The sequence below is a fragment of the Oryzias latipes genome, chromosome 14, assembly GCF_002234675.1.
Source record: "Oryzias latipes chromosome 14, ASM223467v1".
NCBI classification, from domain to species: Eukaryota; Metazoa; Chordata; class Actinopteri; order Beloniformes; family Adrianichthyidae; genus Oryzias; species Oryzias latipes.
Window position 1 is genome coordinate 9,515,377 of NC_019872.2, and position 20,429 is coordinate 9,535,805.

At 43.0% G+C, this 20,429-nt stretch overlaps 2 protein-coding genes across 2 annotated transcripts; both read right to left on the reverse strand.

The window, feature by feature from the left end:
* Positions 1-1,403: 1,403 nt before the first annotated feature.
* LOC101165936 (olfactory receptor 146-like) lies at positions 1,404-2,399 on the reverse strand. Its single transcript, XM_004084412.3, has one exon. It carries the CDS (start codon positions 2,397-2,399, stop codon positions 1,404-1,406), a length of 996 nt encoding a protein of 331 aa, XP_004084460.2.
* Positions 2,400-3,713: 1,314 nt separating this feature from the next.
* LOC105357526 (olfactory receptor 146-like) lies at positions 3,714-19,982 on the reverse strand. The gene is made up of 3 exons (XM_023962773.1): positions 19,004-19,982; positions 4,191-4,422; positions 3,714-4,137 (listed from the first exon to the last, which is right to left on the reverse strand). Exons 1-3 carry the CDS (start codon positions 19,980-19,982, stop codon positions 3,714-3,716), a joined length of 1,635 nt encoding a protein of 544 aa, XP_023818541.1.
* Positions 19,983-20,429: the final 447 nt, after the last annotated feature.

Consider the following 20,429-nt stretch of genomic DNA (forward strand, 5'->3'; position numbering starts at 1 on the left):
TTTTCATATAGAACATAACACAAAGTGCTTTCCACCAGAACAACCACATAAAACAAGCACAACAATATAAAAATAAAGCCCCCATTCCCACCCCGACCCACACAGAACCCCTAAACCCATTCACACCTCCCACTTCCTAAATGATGGAGATAAGCATTTGGGAAAGAGGCTAAGCAAAAAAAAAGAAGGTTGGTGTATATGTTAATATTTGGAACTTCATCTCTGTACATAGCTGCACAGACAGCCAGATGCAGCATCACAGGCGGGGACCCAGCAATGCAGGTCCCCATGTAGAGCCACAGCGGCTTAACAGTAGCTGACACAGAGGGAGAGGATGCAACTGAGAAAGCTCTGGAAAATAAAAAGTAACCATAATCAGTAAAAGAAAGACATAATTTACAATAGAATTTGAAATAAGGAATATTAAAAGGAATTATTAATAGTCTTGTGTAAAATCATAGAATATAATAAAGTGTATAAATTAATATATACAAAATAAAATAAATTTTTTAAAAAGGTAAAATTAGCTAAAAGCCAGGTTAAACATAGTTCTTGAGCCTTTTCTGAAAAACAGCAATGCTCTCTGCAAGTCTCAAGTCCTCTGGCAGACCGTTCATAAACGAGGGCCATATTGCTGAAAAGATGCTTCTTCGTAGGTCGTCAAAAAGCTCCTTGGTGGCATGACACTGGTTGTTGATGAGTTTAGCCCAGAGTATCCCAAGTCTGCTGGGATGACGCTGTATTGAATTATAAGTTTTCGGGACTTCACATAGCTGTCAAGGACAATGTCTCTGAGAAGAAATATGACCAGATGGAAGGAAAACAATGAAAGCTTTAAGGAATCTGACAAAGTCTACTGAATATTCACTGCAGCTCTTTGTAAGTTGCTAAATGTTTCATTTTAGCTGAAGGAAGAAGAGTTCTCATCTCTCCCTAGTCCTTCCTATCACATGAAAAAAAACCTTTTTACATCAGTGTTTCTGTTGATTTACTGAAACTCAGTATTTGAGCAATAGACAGTCACAGTTTTTCTGCTCCAGCCGACCTCAGAAATAATGGCGAGGGATATCTTAACTGTGATACCACCTGTGACTCAAACTGTTATTAAGTAGATCTGACATAACTGGTAATTAAAGTCAAAGGGTCCACAATGTAATTTCTGTTTTTACAATATCTATGATATATGGCAAAAAAAACTTTTTTTATGAGCACACAACCTTACAGAACCTAATATAAAGACAAGCAAAACCTTAAATAGATCAAGAATCCATCTTAAAAAAAACATTATTCACAAAATAATTGAGTAAAAGTAATATCCATGATGTTAAAATAAGATACCCACAGATTATTAACAACCTCACAAAATTAAATTTTAATATTTACGAGTTAAAAGTCAAAAGTCATTAACTCCTTAAAACTTTTCTTTTGCTATTTTGAATCCCAAGTTGGTTTCTTCTAAACAGTTTCTTTATAGCATTGAGGACATCTTCTGTCTTAAAGGAGTAAACAATAGGATTTAACAGAGCTGGGATGGTGTGTGCCAAACAGGAGTTTATTATCCTGGTGTTGGGATTTAGGCTAGAAACTACTGCACTGATGTTGGTGAACAGCAAAGGTATAAAAAAAGTTGCTGCAAGAATAATGTGTGATGAACATGTTTTTAGTGCTTTGAGTCGCTCTGCTGTTGACACAATCCTGCTTAGAGCAATGGCGATGCAGGCATAAGTGATACCTATAAGTATTAGAGGAATGCAGAGCACTAAAAGGAAGGCAACGTATGCCATTATGTCATTTATAGAGTTGTCATTGCAAGCAAGCTGAAATATTGGTCCATGGTCACAATAAAAACTTTGCACCTCTAGTGAACCACAGAAAGACAGACGATTGAGAAGCCCAACTGTAGATGACCACAGTGCTATCAAAGCCAACCACATACACAGCAGAATCACAGCAACAGATCTCTTAGACACGATGCTATGGTACCTCAATGGGAAGCAGATTGCCACAAATCTGTCATAGGCCATACAGGTAAGAGTCCATGACTGTAAACTGCCAAAGAACATAACAAAAAACATGTTGCTTAAACAAGCCTCGTACAAAATAGATCTCCTGTCGAACAAAAATGTGTCCAAGAGTTTTGGGATAAGAGCTGTGCTTCCACACAGATCTATCAAAGCCAAGTTGAACACAATCATGTATTTGGGAGAATGAAGAGTCCTCACCAAGCAGATAACTGAGAGGAGAAAGACATTTCCAATAACAGTCATTACATAGACAAAACACAAGAAAACATAAAAATACTGAGTGTGAGGAATGTTGGAAAACCCACTGATGTAGAATTTTTCTGGCCGAACAAATGTGATGTTCAAAACCACTCTGGCTCTTTTTTCGTCAACCATTTCTTGGATAAAAGGAGACCTTGGAGCTGAATGAAAACTGCAACAAAAGATAATCGTTGCCTGAGCTAACCCCAAACTGCAGCAGAGCGGAGCATGAAAGCATGGTCTGTGTTTGACAGTTTTTATGTTCTGTCGTGGTGTAAAAAAAGCGTAGTGACAACAACTTTAATGATGCTCAGTGATTGGCATCTCATTAGATGATGCAACTGGCAGAACTAACAAATTAGAAAAGAGAAAAAAAAAAGTAGGGGAGACCGGGGACAGTGGTAACACGGGTCAGTTCTAACATTTGCAATTTCACCAATCAGGACCAAGTGAGAGTCATCTGATTCACACTACACATGGTTAATTTAGTTCCTAGTCTGAACATGAAAATATACATGTCTTTCAGCAAACACAGCTACATTTACAAACTAAAATGTTATTGTAAGGTAAGAACTTTATTTATTTTTTTACTCACAAAATCTTTGTAATTACGTATCTTGCTTTGCAGTTGAACTTATCAAACATGTATCCTGTTAATTATATTAATATTTAGCTTTCTTTCATTCAAGTTGGGCGATTCAATGTTTTAGATTTTAGTAGTATTGTGAGCTTCATCCTCACTAATCTACTTAGGAGCAGATGTAACACACCTGCCTGGGGGCAGTTCTGAAAATGTGACAATTGACTCCAAATAAGTCTAAGTAAAGTGTATGAGTAAAATGGATTTAATAAAGCATTTATTTAGTTACTGAGATTCTGGCAGAGAACGAATTGCAGAGGTGTGCCTCTTGACATTCTAAATAATGTGTCCAGCGATGTAAAAGCCCAGGGAAAGGCAATGTCAATACATTACATATCTGTCATGGTAAAACAGCACTTGCAGTGGTAGAAACAACAAAGAGAATACAAGCTAGATGCCAGTGTTGTGGCATTTGGCCATATAATCCAGCCATATTTGAGAAATTGGATTTTGCAGATGCACAACTAACAAATTGTCCAGGTCAAGCTTTTCAACTACAGATTCTGACCAAGCTTGTGCCCCGTTTGCCACTCAAAAGCTTCTGCTCCTACTAATGAGCAACCTTTTGCTCCAACCAGCAACCAAGGATCTGCTTTAGGAGTGCCATTCAACTGTCACCACTGTCTATCTTACACGGACACTGACTAGAAACCTACAACCACCCTTACGCATGCCCACATGTTCACTTATTTAAGACTTTGCATGCTAGACTCATTATTTTTTAATTTTTTTAACTTTTTTTTATCACAGTGTTGGATAAAACACCTAATCCAGCCACTAGTTGGCCCTAGCCAGAATGAGCCAGGATCTCATTGTGTCAGTCCCAAGCTCGGATAAATACAGAGGATTGTGTCAGGAGCGTTGTCGATGACACGGGTGGGTGGAGGGAAAGCGGACGGCGGGCACAGAGGACTGTCCACAACAGGTTTGATTTGCGAGACATGGAATGAAGGGTGTGCCTTGAGAGCCGCCGGTATTTTTAGACGGACACAGGAAGGATTAATGATCCTGTCAATCTCGTAGGGTCCAATGTACCGTGGAACCAGTTTCAGAGAGGTGGCTTGGAGGGGGATGTTTCCGTTCTGAGAGCCAGACCCTCTGTCCAGGCTGGTAAGTGGGTCCCAGCACCCTGTGTCGATTGGCATTGCGGGCGGCAGTTGCTCTCCTTGGTGCGGAGGAGAGCAGCCTTGGTATGGCGCCAGACGCGTTGGCAACGCTGGAGGTGTTGTTGGACTGACGGCAGCGCCAAATCGAATTCCTGGGATGGAAACAGAGGTGGTGAGTACCCGAGGGTGGCCTCAAATGGAGACACCCCAGTAGCGGAGGAAGGATGAGCGTTGTGAGCGTACTCAATCCCAACCAGAAACTTGGACCAGTCGTTGTGATTTTGTGCCGCCAGACAACGGAGGGCCGCCTCCAGCTCCGGATTGGCCCTCTCGGCTTGGCCGTTGGACTGAGGATGATAGCCAGACGTGAGACTGACCGATGCTCCGAGGGTGGAGCAAAAGGCCTTCCAGACTTGCGAGACAAATTGGGGTCCCCGGTCAGATACAATATCTGACGGGATGCCATGGTGACGGAACACAAAGTTGACCAGGGTGTTAGCGGTTTCAGTGGTGGTGGGTAGTTGAGGAAGGGGAATAAAATGAGCCATCTTAGACAACCGGTCAATAGTGGTGAATATGATAGTGTTACCATGAGAGAGTGGCAGACCAGTGACGAAATCAACTGCGAGATGAGACCAGGGGCGACTAGGAGCGGGTAGTGGTTGGAGTAGTCCAGCTGGAGCAGAGTTCGAAGACTTTGAGCGGGTGCAGGTGGTACAGGCCGCAATGTACTCATGAACGTCTTTCTCCAGAGAAGGCCAGTAAAACCTCTTACGGATGAAGCTGATAGTCCGATAAACCCCGCCGTGACAGGACACCTTAGAGGCATTTCCCCAAGAAATGAGCTCGGATTGGAGGGAAGATGGGACAAACAGAGTTCCTCTAGGACAGGGGTGCTCATTACGTCGATCGCGATCGACCGGTCGATCCTCAAGGACATGAGGGTAGATCGCGGGCCAGAAAAGATAAAAAAAAAAAAAGTACTTCTTAAAAATCCACGAGCCAATTAAAATCCTCACCGAGAAGTACGGGAGATGATTGACATGCAGAATGGCCAATCGGACATCCTCTGATGCATACGTCACTGCAGTATTGTGTTTAAATTCACTAAGCGCAAACTCTGTCATCACACTGCAAAAAAGAAAAGTTCGTAGAACTTAAAATTGTAAGGCAACAAACTTCGGTAAAATTTTGAGTTAAGGACCTAAACTCAATATTTTAAATTTTGTGTTGGAGTTTTCAAACTCATTTATCTAAGTTCTTCTAACTCAGTTGTAAGTTGTATGAACTTAAAAGTTCAAGTTGGATTAACTTTGAATCGTAATTTTGACCAACTCCGATGTAAATTACAGTTGCCTAAAATGTCACGTAATCCTAACTCTGAATCTTAACTTTTCACAACTCAGGCTTAGATGTACAAACTTAAGTTTTTAGGCCGTAACAACTGTAAATTCCGATTATTGGTGACTTCGCCAAAGGTTGAAATAACTTAAATTTGAGTTTTAAGAGCACCTCTGTTCTTGACTTTGAATTCAGCTTTGTTATCACACATACTTTTTACCCTGCCACATTTCCATATTTCCACATGCAACCCAGATCTTTTCAAGATCATTGGGGCACAGGTGAGCAGTTACAGCTCACCTGCATGTGTGCAGCAGGACAAATATGTCCATACTCTATCACTGCAACAATAGGATGGTCACTTCTCTTCACAGCTCTCTAACTCAAGGTGTGGGAATCAACACTTCCCATGAGTCATAGTTGCCATGGGCGGGGCTAAGGCCCGGTTCACCAAAACGTTGTTTACAAAATGGCTGAAGCCCTGGGGGTGTTCCAGAAAGCGGGTTATAGTTATAACGGTAAGTTTGAGGCTAAGGAAGTTGATAACCTCAGCTTTCAGTTCCAGTGTTTCAGGATATGCCAAGTTGCCGTAGCAACTCATGCTCTGAACATAACCTGGTCTGGAGCAGGTTTAGTTGAAGCTTAGTTTGTTTTCAGAGAGGTGAAGCAGCATGGCGTGTCCATTTGAAGATGATTTAGTGGATGAAAAAGCTCAGATAATACTTTTTCCACCATGAGAGGGTGATAAGACCACGTAAGGATGTTGGAAAGATAAACTTTTTTACTTTGATCTAACTTAATTATTTGCTTCAGTTAAAATAAATCATTTTTTTGTGTAGTCATCTTAAAAATAACATGTAGTTATCAGACAGTTATTTTACTTTCATTTAATTTAATTCAATTAAGTAGGTGTAACTTTGATGCTGCTGTTAGATCGGCACCGCAAGGAATTGTGGGATACAACGTACTTTATGTACTTGCTAATACTTATGTCATTAAATAAGAGTTAAAACTTCTGCAGACCCTTCTTGACAAACCACTCAATCAGTGGACAATGCCAACTCCAAAAGTTGGAATTCCCGCATTTCACAATTAAAAAAGATAAGTTCACAGAACTTTATCACACTGTAATGAACTGCAACTTAGATATATAAGTACAGACAACTCAATAAATAATGTTGAACTGTACGACTACCTTAACTTGCTGAGCTGACTTAAATTGTTGAATTGATTAGTAGAACTTAGATTATATAGTTATTACAACATAAAAGATTTTGTTAAGTCAAAAAATTTAAGTTGGATTTATTACAGTGCAGAAAGTTGCTTTCTCCCCTGCGACACGTCAAGTCCCCGGCAGAAGATCACTCCGGACAATCGGAGTGTTTATTGAAGCAGCCCCGTGTCTGTCGTCCTGCTATCAGCTCTGCAGTTCTCGCCCGATAAATACGAGCTCATTAAGGAAGCTGTTTTGTCCGAGGCACGTGCTTCGTACGGAGCCAGCAGCGCCTTTGAAATGCCATGATGCTCCCCCCATTGCACGGTTTGCAGCAGGGCATGATACGATGGTTGCTGCTTTCTGTCTTTGTAATAAAACGCCTCATCTGTTTTTTTGTTTTTTGTTTTTTTTAACTTGTCCTGTCCAACAGCTGGGCAGGCAGATGAGAACTGAGGGCCTCTTGTGTTGGACATATTTTACTTTAACAACAGGGGTTATTAATCTTCAGACAAACCAAAGGTATGTCTGAATAAACCCCTTTTGTAATTGAGGCCAAACTTGATTAATTTCAATCATGTTTGAAAATATTTGGCGTTGGACCGGACGGAAAAGGAAAGGAGGGAAGAAGAGAGAGGGATGTTAGAGAGAGGGGGGGATAGGAGGGTGATAATAGGAGGGGGGGGGGGGGGGGTAAGACCATGAAGCAGCATAAAGCAACAAGTTTACTGGATGTTTTCCATTACGGTAAGGTTTAAATGTAGAACAAATCTCAAAGGGCAGGGCCTGTCCACACACTCAAATGTTATCAACACACCTGCTAACTGCAAAAATATCCACATGTCAACATGTACACAAAACAGATAGTGTTCACACACGCATACTTATGCCTTCAAACCAACTAGTGTGAAATATTTCATTCATTCAGTCATGCAAACTATTAGTGCAAAGGTGAGCTAACACCTGTGCTCAGGTGAGTAATTATGTTCTTCTAAAATGGATGGTGGAATGTGAAAAGAAGGAGGGAGAGTGCCCAGCCATCCCCACACCAAGACCCCCGCCGCAGCAGCCGCGGCACCCAGAACCCCCCAACGCCACACGGCAGCAGGCAGAGAACAACTGCCACCCAGGCCGGGGCCAGCAGGACCGCCGCGAGCCAGAGAGCAGGGAGGCATGGCGGGAAAGAGAGTGCCGCCCCAGCCCAACCAGGGGAGCAGCCCCCCTGCCGCGCTGGGAGGGCCCAACGCAGGGCCCCACCCAAGAAGGGTCCCCACGGCCCCAGACGAGCACCCCATCACCACCCAGGAGTTCCGGGCATTCCCCCCCCCCAACCCCAGGTACGAGCCAGGACCCCCCAAGGGAGACCCGCTCCGCACTCCAGGCAGCCACCCATCCGGCCCACAGTTGGTCCAGGAAGGAGCAAGGCAGAGGCCAGCCGCCCCCGCCCAGGAGGGGAGCACCCCGGGGAAAAGGGGGGCCCACGAGGGGTGTTGTAAACATGGCCCGACCAGGCTCGGCCACAGTTGGAAATTTGGCGGGGCCCAGCGCTCAGGGGCAAGGACCAGAACCCACCCCACAGGAATACGGACACCCCCGGCTCAGGTGTGATGTGAACCCTCAACCCGCACGGAGAGAGCACCGCTGGGCCCAGGAAACCGGCACCCAGGGGACACGGACGCCGTTGCCAAGGGCCCAGTACCCCCCACCAGAGTGTGAGTTGACACTGTAGCAGGAACCCTCCACAGGTTTCAACATTTCCCGGTTCTGGGTTATACAGCAGGACGCGTGGCGTGCCTCTCTGCGAATACAACTATCTTCAAATTACTTAAAAAGTTGATTTTTCTCCAAAAAAGAGAGCTGACCATGCCCCCGAAGAAACCCCAGGAATATGAAGATCTCAAAAAGTCTCTTGACATTATTCAAGAAACGCTGAAAAGTTTTATGGATCAAGTGTCGGCTAAGCTAACACCGCTCTGGGATATGATGGAAGAGTTCCGAAGATTTCGGGCTCAAAACGAGCAGCGAGAAAACCGGGTCGAGATTCTGGAGAAAAGACTGGACGATGTGGAACAGCAAGTAAGGATGAATAATGTCATTCTCACTGGAGTACCAATCAAGCCTCGAGCGAAGCTGAATGCAGCTGGAGCTAGCACTAATGCTAGCGCTAGCGTAGCTAGCAGTTCTAATACGGAGTTTGGTGCAGCGACGCTGGAACAGCAAATACATTCATTTCTCACATCTAAAGGGATTTCCCTGGATCTCAATACTATCGAGACCTGCCACCTGCTCCCCAGGAGAAAGGAGACGGATAAACCAGCGATCCTCATCAGGTTTGTGAATCTCAAACACAAGCTAGCTCTGATGAATCAACGCAAAAATCTCAGAAGATCTGCTGTTTATCTGAACGACCATCTGACCAGAAGGAATGCTGAAATCTCAAAACATGCACGGCTTCTCAGGAAGCGTAAGCAGATTGAGAACACTTGGGTTAAAGGCTGCAGGATTCACGTCAAACCACTCGGTCCAGAGGACCGGGCCAAGGTTCTGGTCGTGAACACTATGAAGGACTTTGAGAAGTGCTTGATTACGGTTGTCTGAAACAACGTGGAGTAATAAATCAAAGAGCCAAATAATTTCAAGAAATATTCAACTTTCACCGCAGCTGATATCAGCTGAAGAAGGATATGGACCTGAATCTAATGTCTGAAGACATAACATGGAAGAAAACTATTAACTGTTTAAACCAAGAAAATCGGCTGTTATCAGTAAAAGAAGAAATGCCAACCTTGGACAATTCGACAGTTTATGGACCCTTTTTATTTTTCCCCTACAGCATTACTTTATTATATAAAAAAATAAAATAAAAATACAAAAAATATATATATATAAAAAGAGTAAAACAAATGATTAATCACTTTTGAAAATTGTTAAATTGATTGACTTTTGATGATATTACTTCACTAGCTCCTAAAATTGATAAATTGATTCAAAAATCTTTCCTAATGTAGCATAACTTTGCACATGTTTTTAACTTTTGATACTTGATGAAATTTTGCTATGAAAATTCCTGAAACAGTGTTGTGTCTATTTTACTGATATAGTATTATTTTTTAAAGCATATGAATGACTTTTAAAAGCAACGTTAGTTATTTTTGACGTAGTACTAAACTAATTCATCTTTGGCATCTGCTTTATTGATACCTTATGATTGTTAATTCTGTCTGATAAAACCTAGGAACCGGATATTGATAAATCATGTAATAAAATGGTTATAGTATAACGGGGTGGGATTATATAAGTTTGCTTCCTTCCACTCCCTTTCAAGCAATATTTATTAATTATGTCTAATTATCCTAAGTTTGATTAGTTACTGTATGAATGTATAACTGATGATTATATTGTTTTTGTGTATTATTTCTATTTTGATTGCTTGAAATAAACCATTTCAAATCAAAATCAAAATCAAATTTTCCGGTGAGTAGGCGGAAACGAAAGCGGCGTTGTTGCCAGAAACAGGAGCTTGAGCCGCGGCTACAGGATTAGCCGATTGACCGGTTAGTTCCATGAGAGTCTGTGTGATGCTATCAAGGCGGCAGAATAGGTCCTGTTGGGCTGAAGACATCTGGGACAGAGCGTCAGCTTGACGACTTAGGAGGTTACCTTGAAGTGAGATGGCATGGCGAAGCCCTTCTGGGTCAGCTGGGTCAGGTGTATGGCCAGTTCGTTCTGTCATGGTCGGACAATAGTTCGGAGTGACCTAGATGCTGTAACCCAGAAGGAGACTCGGACAACAAGGTGAGTTTTAAAGTCTTTATATAGAAAGGCGAGTTAAGGCGCGGCGGCTGCCTGGAGGAGAGCAGCAGCAGGATTCCAGAGGTGAGACAGCGTGAAACCACAGGACAACGACCAGGTGAGATCCAGAGTAGATATTTCCTGAGGCAAAGACAAGAGGAGCAATGAGTGACAAGAAATTGGCAAACAGGAACATGAGCGAGCCAGCCTATGCACCGTGGGAGGAACAACGAACTAACGTCGAGTGGAGGTCCAGGTGCTCCTTAAGAGGCAACGGCGGTGATGAAGGTTAGTGGTGGCAGCTGGTCGCGTCAGGAACAGAGCAGGCGGGGGAGGGGGAGAGTAGCTGGCAGAGGCACCATGTCAGTATTCATTTGTCTAGTAATATTGTATGTTTTAAATATCACAATATTGCTAGATTAGTATGTATAATGATAGGATGTGAACAGTCACGTTTCACATGACTAATCTAGAAATATTTTTAATATTGTCAACAAGAAGAACATTATAAAATATACTAAACATTAGTATTAATCAAATGTATATAGCATAATATTACATATTAGTATGGTGCTCTCATCTAACTTGAAGAAGGGGCTATTTACAGTACTTTTCAGTTCGTAATATTTAATGCTATAATATCTACCCACTGCAGTCTTCCAATTTTGCTTAGCTCAATAAACAAAAGGACATCGTTGTGAATTTACCTTTGAGAAAATGTCCAGGTGGCTTGTCTGTAAATGCCTTTTTAAATTTGTTGTTGTTAAAAAAACTAGTTGTCATCCAGCACCACCAGCAGGCCACACCCACTATCAGCTCAATAGTGAGCACCAGTGAGACTCAGCCAGGGACTTACTTAACTCAGCCAGCTTGCATTCCCTTCCCCCCTCCAACCTCTACCAGGAGAAGAAGCAGTCCCAGCCAAATGCTACCACAGATCAGTCCATGTCCAGCTAAGTGGATGCATCATAGACGCAAAATCATCCACAACTCATCAGCTCAATCCAAATAAATAAGATGCCTGTGGAGATTTGGGAGTTCAGTGTTAGAATGTGCACCCCACCTAAGATGTTCGATGACCCTCACCAACTAAACAGTTTTCTTTATGGTCCTTCGAGCCGGAAGTAACATCTATGGTGGACAATGGCTTCCAAATACCCATGGCAGGATGAGCAACATAAAGAGAGACCTAAACGAGTGAGGAGACCACCAAAGTACCTACAAGACTGAATTCTATGGACAAACCTCAAAGCAAACCACAGAGGAGATGGAACTTGCTGCAGAGGCCGCAGAGACTCGTGCCTTGAGGAATGAAGTGGCCGAATTAAAGGGCATGGTCAGAGAACTGATTAATAGAGTTGAGCAGTGTGAGCACACCTCAACTGAAAGTGAATCAGAGTTGGAGAGCGACAGACCCCAAGAACCTCAGCCTCATCAGACCAAGTAAGTCATGCCAGTGATATCCCATATGAGAAAGCCCACTCTGAGCCCACTATATCTGAAATGGCTGCTATCCCAGATATTGGGAAAATATCTCAGTCTGCTCAAACACTCTTTCCCTGTAGCCATGCTCACACAGCCTTTCTACCATGCAAACCGAAGGAACCGGCTGCAGTTCCCCATGTTAGACAAACTCAAGTTAACGCATCATCCCTCCCAACAATTTCTGTGTCATTAAATCCAGCTACTGTTCCATACACCTCTTCTACTTCAGTATCACCTCGTGGAATTGTTACCTCTACATCTACAAGTGTACATTTGCCGTCAGCTGTCACTCCTTATGTTCCACTAAACCAACCTCCTTGGTCCGTGCCTGCAACTCAGGCACCACAGCATTATTTATCATTGGATCAAAGGCCACAATTTCCAAGCCAAGGATTAAATGCAGTCCATGCAAACTATGCTCTTACCAGCCAGCAACCACCACCACAGGGAATATTTGCACCTATGCAATCAATACAACCACCATCCATTGCAGTACCTCAAGTTTCCTCTAGTTTGCCACCAAATGTTTCCTCATCAGGTAATGTGGCTCCATATGTACAGCATCCTATGCAGCAGCAAATTATAGGCTCTAGATATTCAATGCGTGTTGAGGGCCCTTCATTTCCTTATTTCAGTCATAATGACCCCTATGAATTTATACTGTTAAAAATGGCTCTTATGAACTTACTACCAGCTGACGAGTCAGAAATGTACAAATACCATATTTTGTTAGATCATTTGCGTTATCCTGCTGCACGGCACATTGCACTGTCTTATGCTCATCATCCCCAACCTTATACCTGAGCTTTAGTTGCTTTGGAGCAACAGTTTGGCCAACCGCATCAATTAGCCCTAAACGAGATTCAAACTATTTTGAGTCTTCCTAGAGTTGCTCGTGGAGATGCAGAAGGGTTTCAGAACTTTGCTGTTAGAGTGAGGTCATTGGTTGGTCTGTTACAGTCTCTTGGAACAGGAGAAGGTAATGCAGAGTTGGTATGCGCTTCACATGTACAACGACTTTTAAGTAAGCTCCCTACAGAGATAGTTTCCAACTTTGTTCGGCATGCTCGTTCAACGATGCCCGTTGTTCATTATAATTTGGTAGATTTTGCTGCATGGCTTGAAGTTGAAGCTGAATGTCAGGCTGTTGTAGCACAAACGAGTACCTTGCATGTTGTACCTCAAATGCATAGAAAGGAAGTGAGCCAAAGACAAAAGATGCCATTTGCGAACATTCTTCATGGAGCTGATGGAAAGGTTTCAGGTGTGTGTCCTACTCAGGAAAAGGAATCTCAACAGCAAATAAGGTTTCCGTGTGTATATTGTAGATCTACCACACACAATCTCACAAACTGTCATAATTTGAAAAGTCTGAGTGCAGATGAAGTTAAAAAATGGTTAAACTTACCCCCTTCCTCATATAACCTCATAATAGGGTGAGGGGGGTGGGGGGCTTAGCCTGCGATGAGCCTTGGGGGGGGGGGTTTACTAGGCAGTGGCCCCCCCTCCTATGGTTGCCGTATGGAGTGGGCCCCCCCTCTTTCGGTTTTATTTGCACCTTAGACATGTAGGGCCCTTGGTAGGGGGGGTGCTTGGACATCACTGCCAGCAAGCAGCAGATGTCCTCCTAGCACCCTACCCGCCAATTTTAACCGCACCTTAGACATTTAGGGCCCCTTGGTGGGGAGGGTGAGGGGACATCACTGTGAGTAATCAGGAGATGTCCCCTTAGTGCCCTACCCGCCAATTTTAACTGCACCCCCCTTAGTACACACACCCCTCCCCCCTCAATATATACATCCCAACATAAACACACACACATGCACACACACACCCTCTTAAACACACATATACGCACACACATTTTGCAAGGAAGGTGGGACCTAGGACCATCTGTCCCCTGCCTCTTCCCTGGTGGGGGGTACGGGCCCCTTTGCAGCGGCGGCCGTGTCCCCGGGGTGCCGGCTTCCTGGGCCCGGCGGTGCTCTCTCCGCGCGGTGGGGGGGTTCACATTACATCTGAGCCGGGGGTGTTGGTGTCCCTGGGGGGTGGGTTCTGGCCCTTGCTCCTGAGCGCTGGGCCCCGCCAAACTTCCAACTGTGGCCGAGCCTGGTCGGGCCATATTTACAACACCCCTTGTGGGCCCTCTTTTTTCCCCGGGGTTCCCCCCTCCTGGGCGGGGGCGGCGGGCCCCTGCCTTGCTCCTCCCTGGACCAACCGTGGGCCGGGCGGATGGCCGCCTGGAGTGCGGGGCGGGTCTCCCTTGGGGGGTCCTGGCTCGTACCTGGGGTTGGGGCGGGGGGATGCCCGGAACTCCTGGGTGGTGGTGGGGTGCTCATCTGGGGCTGTGGGCGTCCCTCTCCGGTGGGGCCCTGCGTTGGGCTCTCCCGACGCGGCGGGGGGGCTGTTCTCCTGGTTGGGCTGGGGCGGCCCTCTCTTTCCCTCTGTGCCTCCCTGCTCTCTGGCTCTGGGGGGCCTTGCGGCGGTCCTGCTGGCCCTGGCCTGGGTGGCGGGCTTGGTCGCCCGGGCGGCGGTTGTTCCCTGCCGGTTTCCGTGTGGCGTTGGGGGGATTCCGGCTGCCGCTGCTGCTGCGGTGGGGGTCTTGGGGTGGGGATGGCTGGGCGCTCTCCTTCCTTCTTTACACATTCCACCATCCATATTAGAAGAACATGAGCACTCACCTGAGCACGGGTGTTGGCTCACCTTTGCACTGGCGGTTTGCGTGACTGAATGACTGAAATGTTTCACACTAGTTGGTGTTAAGGCATAAGTATGCGTGTGAGCACTATCTGTTTGGTGTACATGTCGACAGATGGACATTTTTGCAACTAGCAGGTGTGTTTGACACTTGGGTGTGTGTGTGGACAGGCTCCGCCCTTTTTGTACTGCATTTGAGCCTTACCATGGTGATTAACAACCAGTAAACTTGTTGCTCTATGCTGCTTCATGGTCTTATCCCCCTTCCCCTCCTACTATCACCCTCCTTCCCCCCCTCTTTCTAACGTCCCTCTCTCTTCTTCCCCTCTTTCCTTTTCCGTCCGGTCCAACACCAAAGATCTTCAAACATGTTTGAAATTAATAAAGTTTGGCCTCAATTACAAAAGGGGTTTATTCAGACATACCTTTGGTTTGTCTGAAGATTAATAACCCCTCTTGTTAAAGTAAAATATGTCCAACACAAGAGGCCCTCAGCTCTCATCTGTTTGCCCAGCTGTTGGACAGGACAAGGTAAAAAAAAAAAAAAAAAAAAAAAAAAAAAAAAAAAAAAAAAAAAAAAAAAAAATGGTTAAAGGAGCAGAAAAGATGTTGGAAGTGTGGTAGAACCCATAAAGCTGTAAATTGTACTTTAAGAAAGCCATGTCCTAAGTGTAATGGCCAACATCTAGGAATATTGCATGACGCAAACCGGGCTCAAACATCGAGATTTCTGTATATGAATCCACAAAGCCTATCCCCCAAAGTACTGCTGAAAGTAGTGAAAGTGAGATTGAGTAATAAGGATTGAACCTTTGACACATATGCCATTTTGGATGATGGATCTGAGCGTACTATGTTGTTGCCAGGTGCAGCTAAGTATCTTGGGTTGAAGGTTGAAGGGAGAACCAGAGAACATTAAGTTATGTACAGTGAGACAGCAAACTGAAATACTAGAAGGGAGAGCTGTAAACCTTAAGATTTCAGCTGCTTCAAACCCAGAGAAAAGGTTCTCAATAGAAGGTGCATTTACATCAGATAAGATAATGCTATTTGAGCAGAGTTACCCGGTAGATAAACTGAAGCAACGGCAGTCATACCTGCATTATATTCCAGTGAACTCCTTTTCTAAGGTTCAACCCCATATTTTTATCGGTTCAGATAATCCATTTCTCATAACCCCAACTGAACAGGTCAGGTATGGTCCAAAGGGATCTCCAGCAGCTGTAAAGACCAGACCAGGATGGGCACTGCAAGGACCTACTTTTACATGAGTCTGATTCTATCCAGTGTCTATTTACCTCACAAGAAAACCCTTTTACGGAATTAAAGAGACATGTTGAGCAGTTATGGCAGGTTGATACACTTACATTCAGAAATGACAGGCTGCACACTAGGTCAAAGCAGGATCAGGAGGCAATGGATCTGTTACAAACTAAAACCATAAGGGTGGATGTAGATGGAACCAAGCACCTTGCTACCCCATTATTAAGGAAGAAAGATGCCCCAAAGTTGAAAGTAACAATGGAATCAGTGATGCCCCTTCTTCGGAGATCTGAACGCAAGCTAGAGAAAACCCCTGAATTGGCTGAGACGTATAATACAGAGATTAGGAAACTGAGCAAAGCTGGTTACATAGCAAAACTCAGCCCAGAGCAAGTTTCAGAATCAAAGGAGTCATGGTATATCCCACATCACCTAGTGGAACATAATGGTAAACCTCGTGTTGTATTTAATTGCTCCTTTACCTATCAAGGCCAAGCACTGAATGACCAGTTACTTCTAGGTCCCACTTTAGGGCCATCATTGATTGCCGTCCTCCTCCGCTTTTGTTAGCATAAAGTGGCCATAAGTGGTAATATTAAAGGAATGTTTCATCAAGTGAGACTCTTACCAGAAGACAAACCACTTCTTAGATTCCTGTGGCGTGACATGAACCGAAAGAAACCTCCAACTACCTTTGAATGGCAAGTCCTGCCATTTGGAACAACATGTAGCCCTTGTTGTGCCACTTATGCCCTCCAGAGACACGTGCAAGATCATAGTGAAGGGAATGAGGATGTAGCAGAAACTGTTTCAAGATCATTTTATGTCGACAACTGCCTAACATCCCTCTCTTGCCCAGATGAAGCAAAACGACTTCTGCTGAAGACGAAGATTTTGTTGTCCTCCAGTGGATTTGAAATAAGACAATGGGCTAGCAACTTTTCATTTGTTGTTGACCATTTACTACAAGAGGCCAGATCTAGCAGTGCAGAAAACTGGTTGAATAAAATTAGTGCAGACCCAATTGAGGGAGCGCTAGGACTAAGATGGAATTGTGGTCTTGACACCCTGGGTTATAAGCACAGGCCAATTTCCTATCAAACCTTGACCATGAGAAATGTGTACAAAGTGTTGGCTTCACAATATGACCCCTTAGGCTACATTATCCCATTCACAACAAGAGCTAAAGTCTTGCTACAACAACTATCACAAAATTCAGGCAGAAACCAGGAACACATTCTTGGAAATTTCATTGTGTTTTGCACAGTTGAATGACAGTAAATGTGTTTCTGCACAGGATTTGAATCCTGATATTGACGGTCGTGTGAAGTTTAAGGAGAGAAAGGGAGGATAAATTCTTATGTTCAAAATGTTAGCAGGTTTAATTTAGTTTAATTTTTAATGGTTTGGACATTTACATTCAAGGCATGGTGTTTTGTTTTTTTCTGTAGCCCCTTTTGAGTTTATTATCAGGATTGCGTCAGTGTCAGATGTCAAATATTCAGTCTGTATAAACTGAATAGACCAACTTTTTTTGAAGTGAAATTAATTTTATTTGAGATCCATTGGCCCCAAGTGATTAGGCTACTATGTTGGTTGAGGCATTTCTTTCCAACTGAGTAAAAAAACTAAAATAAAGCTGTTATTTTGCTTTTACGTCACTGGTCTGGCCCACCTGAGATCAGACGGGCTGAATTTGGCCCCCGAACCAAAATGAGTTTGACACCCCTGATATATAAGATCAGAAACTTGTGCGTTTTCTCAGTCCGTTTTTTTTTTTCCAAGCAGAAACTCTTTCTTTTGGTGATGCAGTCATAATACTTTTTTTAAGCGCGTAAACTCTTCATACGCTGTCATCACAATTTCTGACTTCGTCTCACTATAGTATAGCGCTCTCTTTTTTTCTCCACGCGTTTCCATGGTGACTCCAGAAATCGGCGATCCATTGAGATTGATTTATGTAAATGCCGTGCACGCGCATTAACCCAGGGTTACCAAGTCGAGCGTAATTATGCTAACTCAAATCCGGTCTTTTGGAACCGACATACTCAGAGTAAGCAAGTTCAGGTGGACTTCAGCCAGAGTTCAGGGTTAAAGTCAGGGTAGTTTAAACGTGCCTCAGGTAATGCAGTAAAACAGCTGCACATTTTGAGATCATAAATAAACAATCGACCATTTAGAAAAATTATCAGCACAATGTTTTTTACCTATCTCTTCAGACTAAAAACGTTAAATACATTGGTGCTGCTGTGTTCATGTTTCAGACCAATTTACATGTAATATTATTTATTAAGTGAATTATTTTTCTCTACATCAAATGGTTAGGTTGGTCAAAAATGTTTCTGGTTTAGATAAGGTCCGATAGATTTATTTCTGTTTGGACTATAACAGGGTTTCTGTGTGGCAACATAAAATTAATATTTGTTGAAAGTTGATTTATGTTGCATTTTTTCCTTTGTCAATGTTAAAAGATGCAATTTTAGGTACACCTACACAATTTTTATAGATAATGATCTTATTTATAGTCACCACGGTGTGTGTGAGTGTGTGTGTGGTGGTGGGTGGGTGGGGGTTTCTTTTCATCTACCTTGAAGTTGTGTAACTGACTTTATTTTCTTCCATTGAATCATTCTACTTTTGCTGTAAATAATATTGCATTGACTTACGCAGGGTTATACAACAAAACAAAAGCATGTGCAAGTGAATCAGTTAATCTTCGCAATTCGCAATAAATCATACATTAAAAATGTATGATTTATTTATATATTTTTCAAAATAAGGAAAAACAAACAATTCAAAACCACAATTTTGAGGAAAGGAAAGAGAAAAAAATGTACACAAATTAATAAATAAAATCATACAAACAATACACTGTGCTACCACTGTGAATGTATTTGAAAGTTCACTGGGTCATTTCTAAGGTCAAGGACATGACATGTTCTGAAAAAGGTGACCAAATTTCAGAACATTTAGATCCAGTACCATTAAGAGAATGTCTGATTTTTTTCCAGCTTAATAAAAGAAAGTGAGTTTTTTATCTCCTGTGAGTGAGTGGGTGGGCGAAAATCTTTCCAGTGCATCAGGATAGACCGACAGGCAAGTAGTGTCAGAAAGGCAATAAGATCCTCTAACCATCAAGATCACTGTGTTTGTTGGCTCACAGTCAAAAACACAAATTCTAAAATTTAAATCTACAAAACACTTTGTTTGCTTTCAATTTTTGTTATTCTGTTTCTTTGAAACAGTTTCTTTATAGCATTCAGCAGTTCTTCTGTCTTCAAAGAGTAAACAATAGGATTAAGCAAAGACGGGATGGTGTGTGTCCAACAGGAATTTATTATTCTGATGTTAGGATGGAGGTAGGAGACCACAGCAGCGATGTTAGTGGCAAACAAAGGTATAAAGAAAGTTACCACAAGAATTATGTGTGATGAACAGGTTTTTAGTGCTCTGAGTCGTTCCACTTTAGACGCAATTCTGCTTAGTGCAATGCTAATGCACAAATAGGTAATTACTATTAGTATAAAAGGAATGCAGATGAATAAAATTAAGCCAATATAAGCCATGACATCATTTATGGATCTATCGTTGCAAGCAAGGCGATTTAATGGTCCATGGTCACAGTAAAAACTTTGCACTTCTAGTGAACCACAGAAAGACAGACGATTAATATTCCCCACTGTAAAGGCAGCTACGAACAGAATTATTAACCACATACACAGCAGAATCACAGCAACAGATCTCTTAGACACGATGCTATGGTACCTCAATGGGAGGCAGATTGCCACAAATCTGTCATAGGCCATACAGGCAAGAGTCCATGACTGTAAACTGCTAAAGAACATAACAAAAAACATGTTGCTTAAACAAGCCTCGTACAAAATAAATCTCCTGTCGAACAAAAATGTGTCCAAGACTTTTGGGATAAGAGCTGTGCTTCCACACAGATCTATCAAAGCCAAGTTGAACACAATCATGTATTTGGGAGAATGAAGAGTCCTCACCAAGCAGATAACTGAGAGGAGAAAGACATTTCCAATAACAGTCATTACATAGACAAAACACAAGAAAACATAAAAATACTGAGTGTGAGGAATGTTGGAAAACCCACTGATGTAGAATTTTTCTGGCCGAACAAATGTGATGTTCAAAACCACTCTGGCTCTTTTTTCTTCATCCATTTCTTGAATAAAAGGAGACCTTGGAGCTGAATGAAAACTGCAACACAAGATAATCGTTGCCTGAGCTAACCCCAAACTGCAGCAGAGCGGAGCATGAAAGCATGGTCCGTGTTTGACAGTTTTTATGTTCACTCGTGGTGTAAAAAAGCGTAGTGACAACAACTTTAATGACGCTCAGTGATTGCCATCTCATTAGATGATGCAACTGGTAGAACTAACAAATAAGAAAAGAGAAAAAAAAATTAGGGGAGACCAGGGACAGTGGTAACACGGGTCAGTTCTAACATTTGCAATTTCACCAATCAGGACCAAGTGAGAGTTCCTAGCCTGAACATGAAAAAATACTTGTCTTTCAGCAAACACAGCTACATTTACAAACTAAAATGTTATTCCAAGGTAAGAACTTATTTCACAGAACTTTTATATTGACATATCGTGCGTCATAGG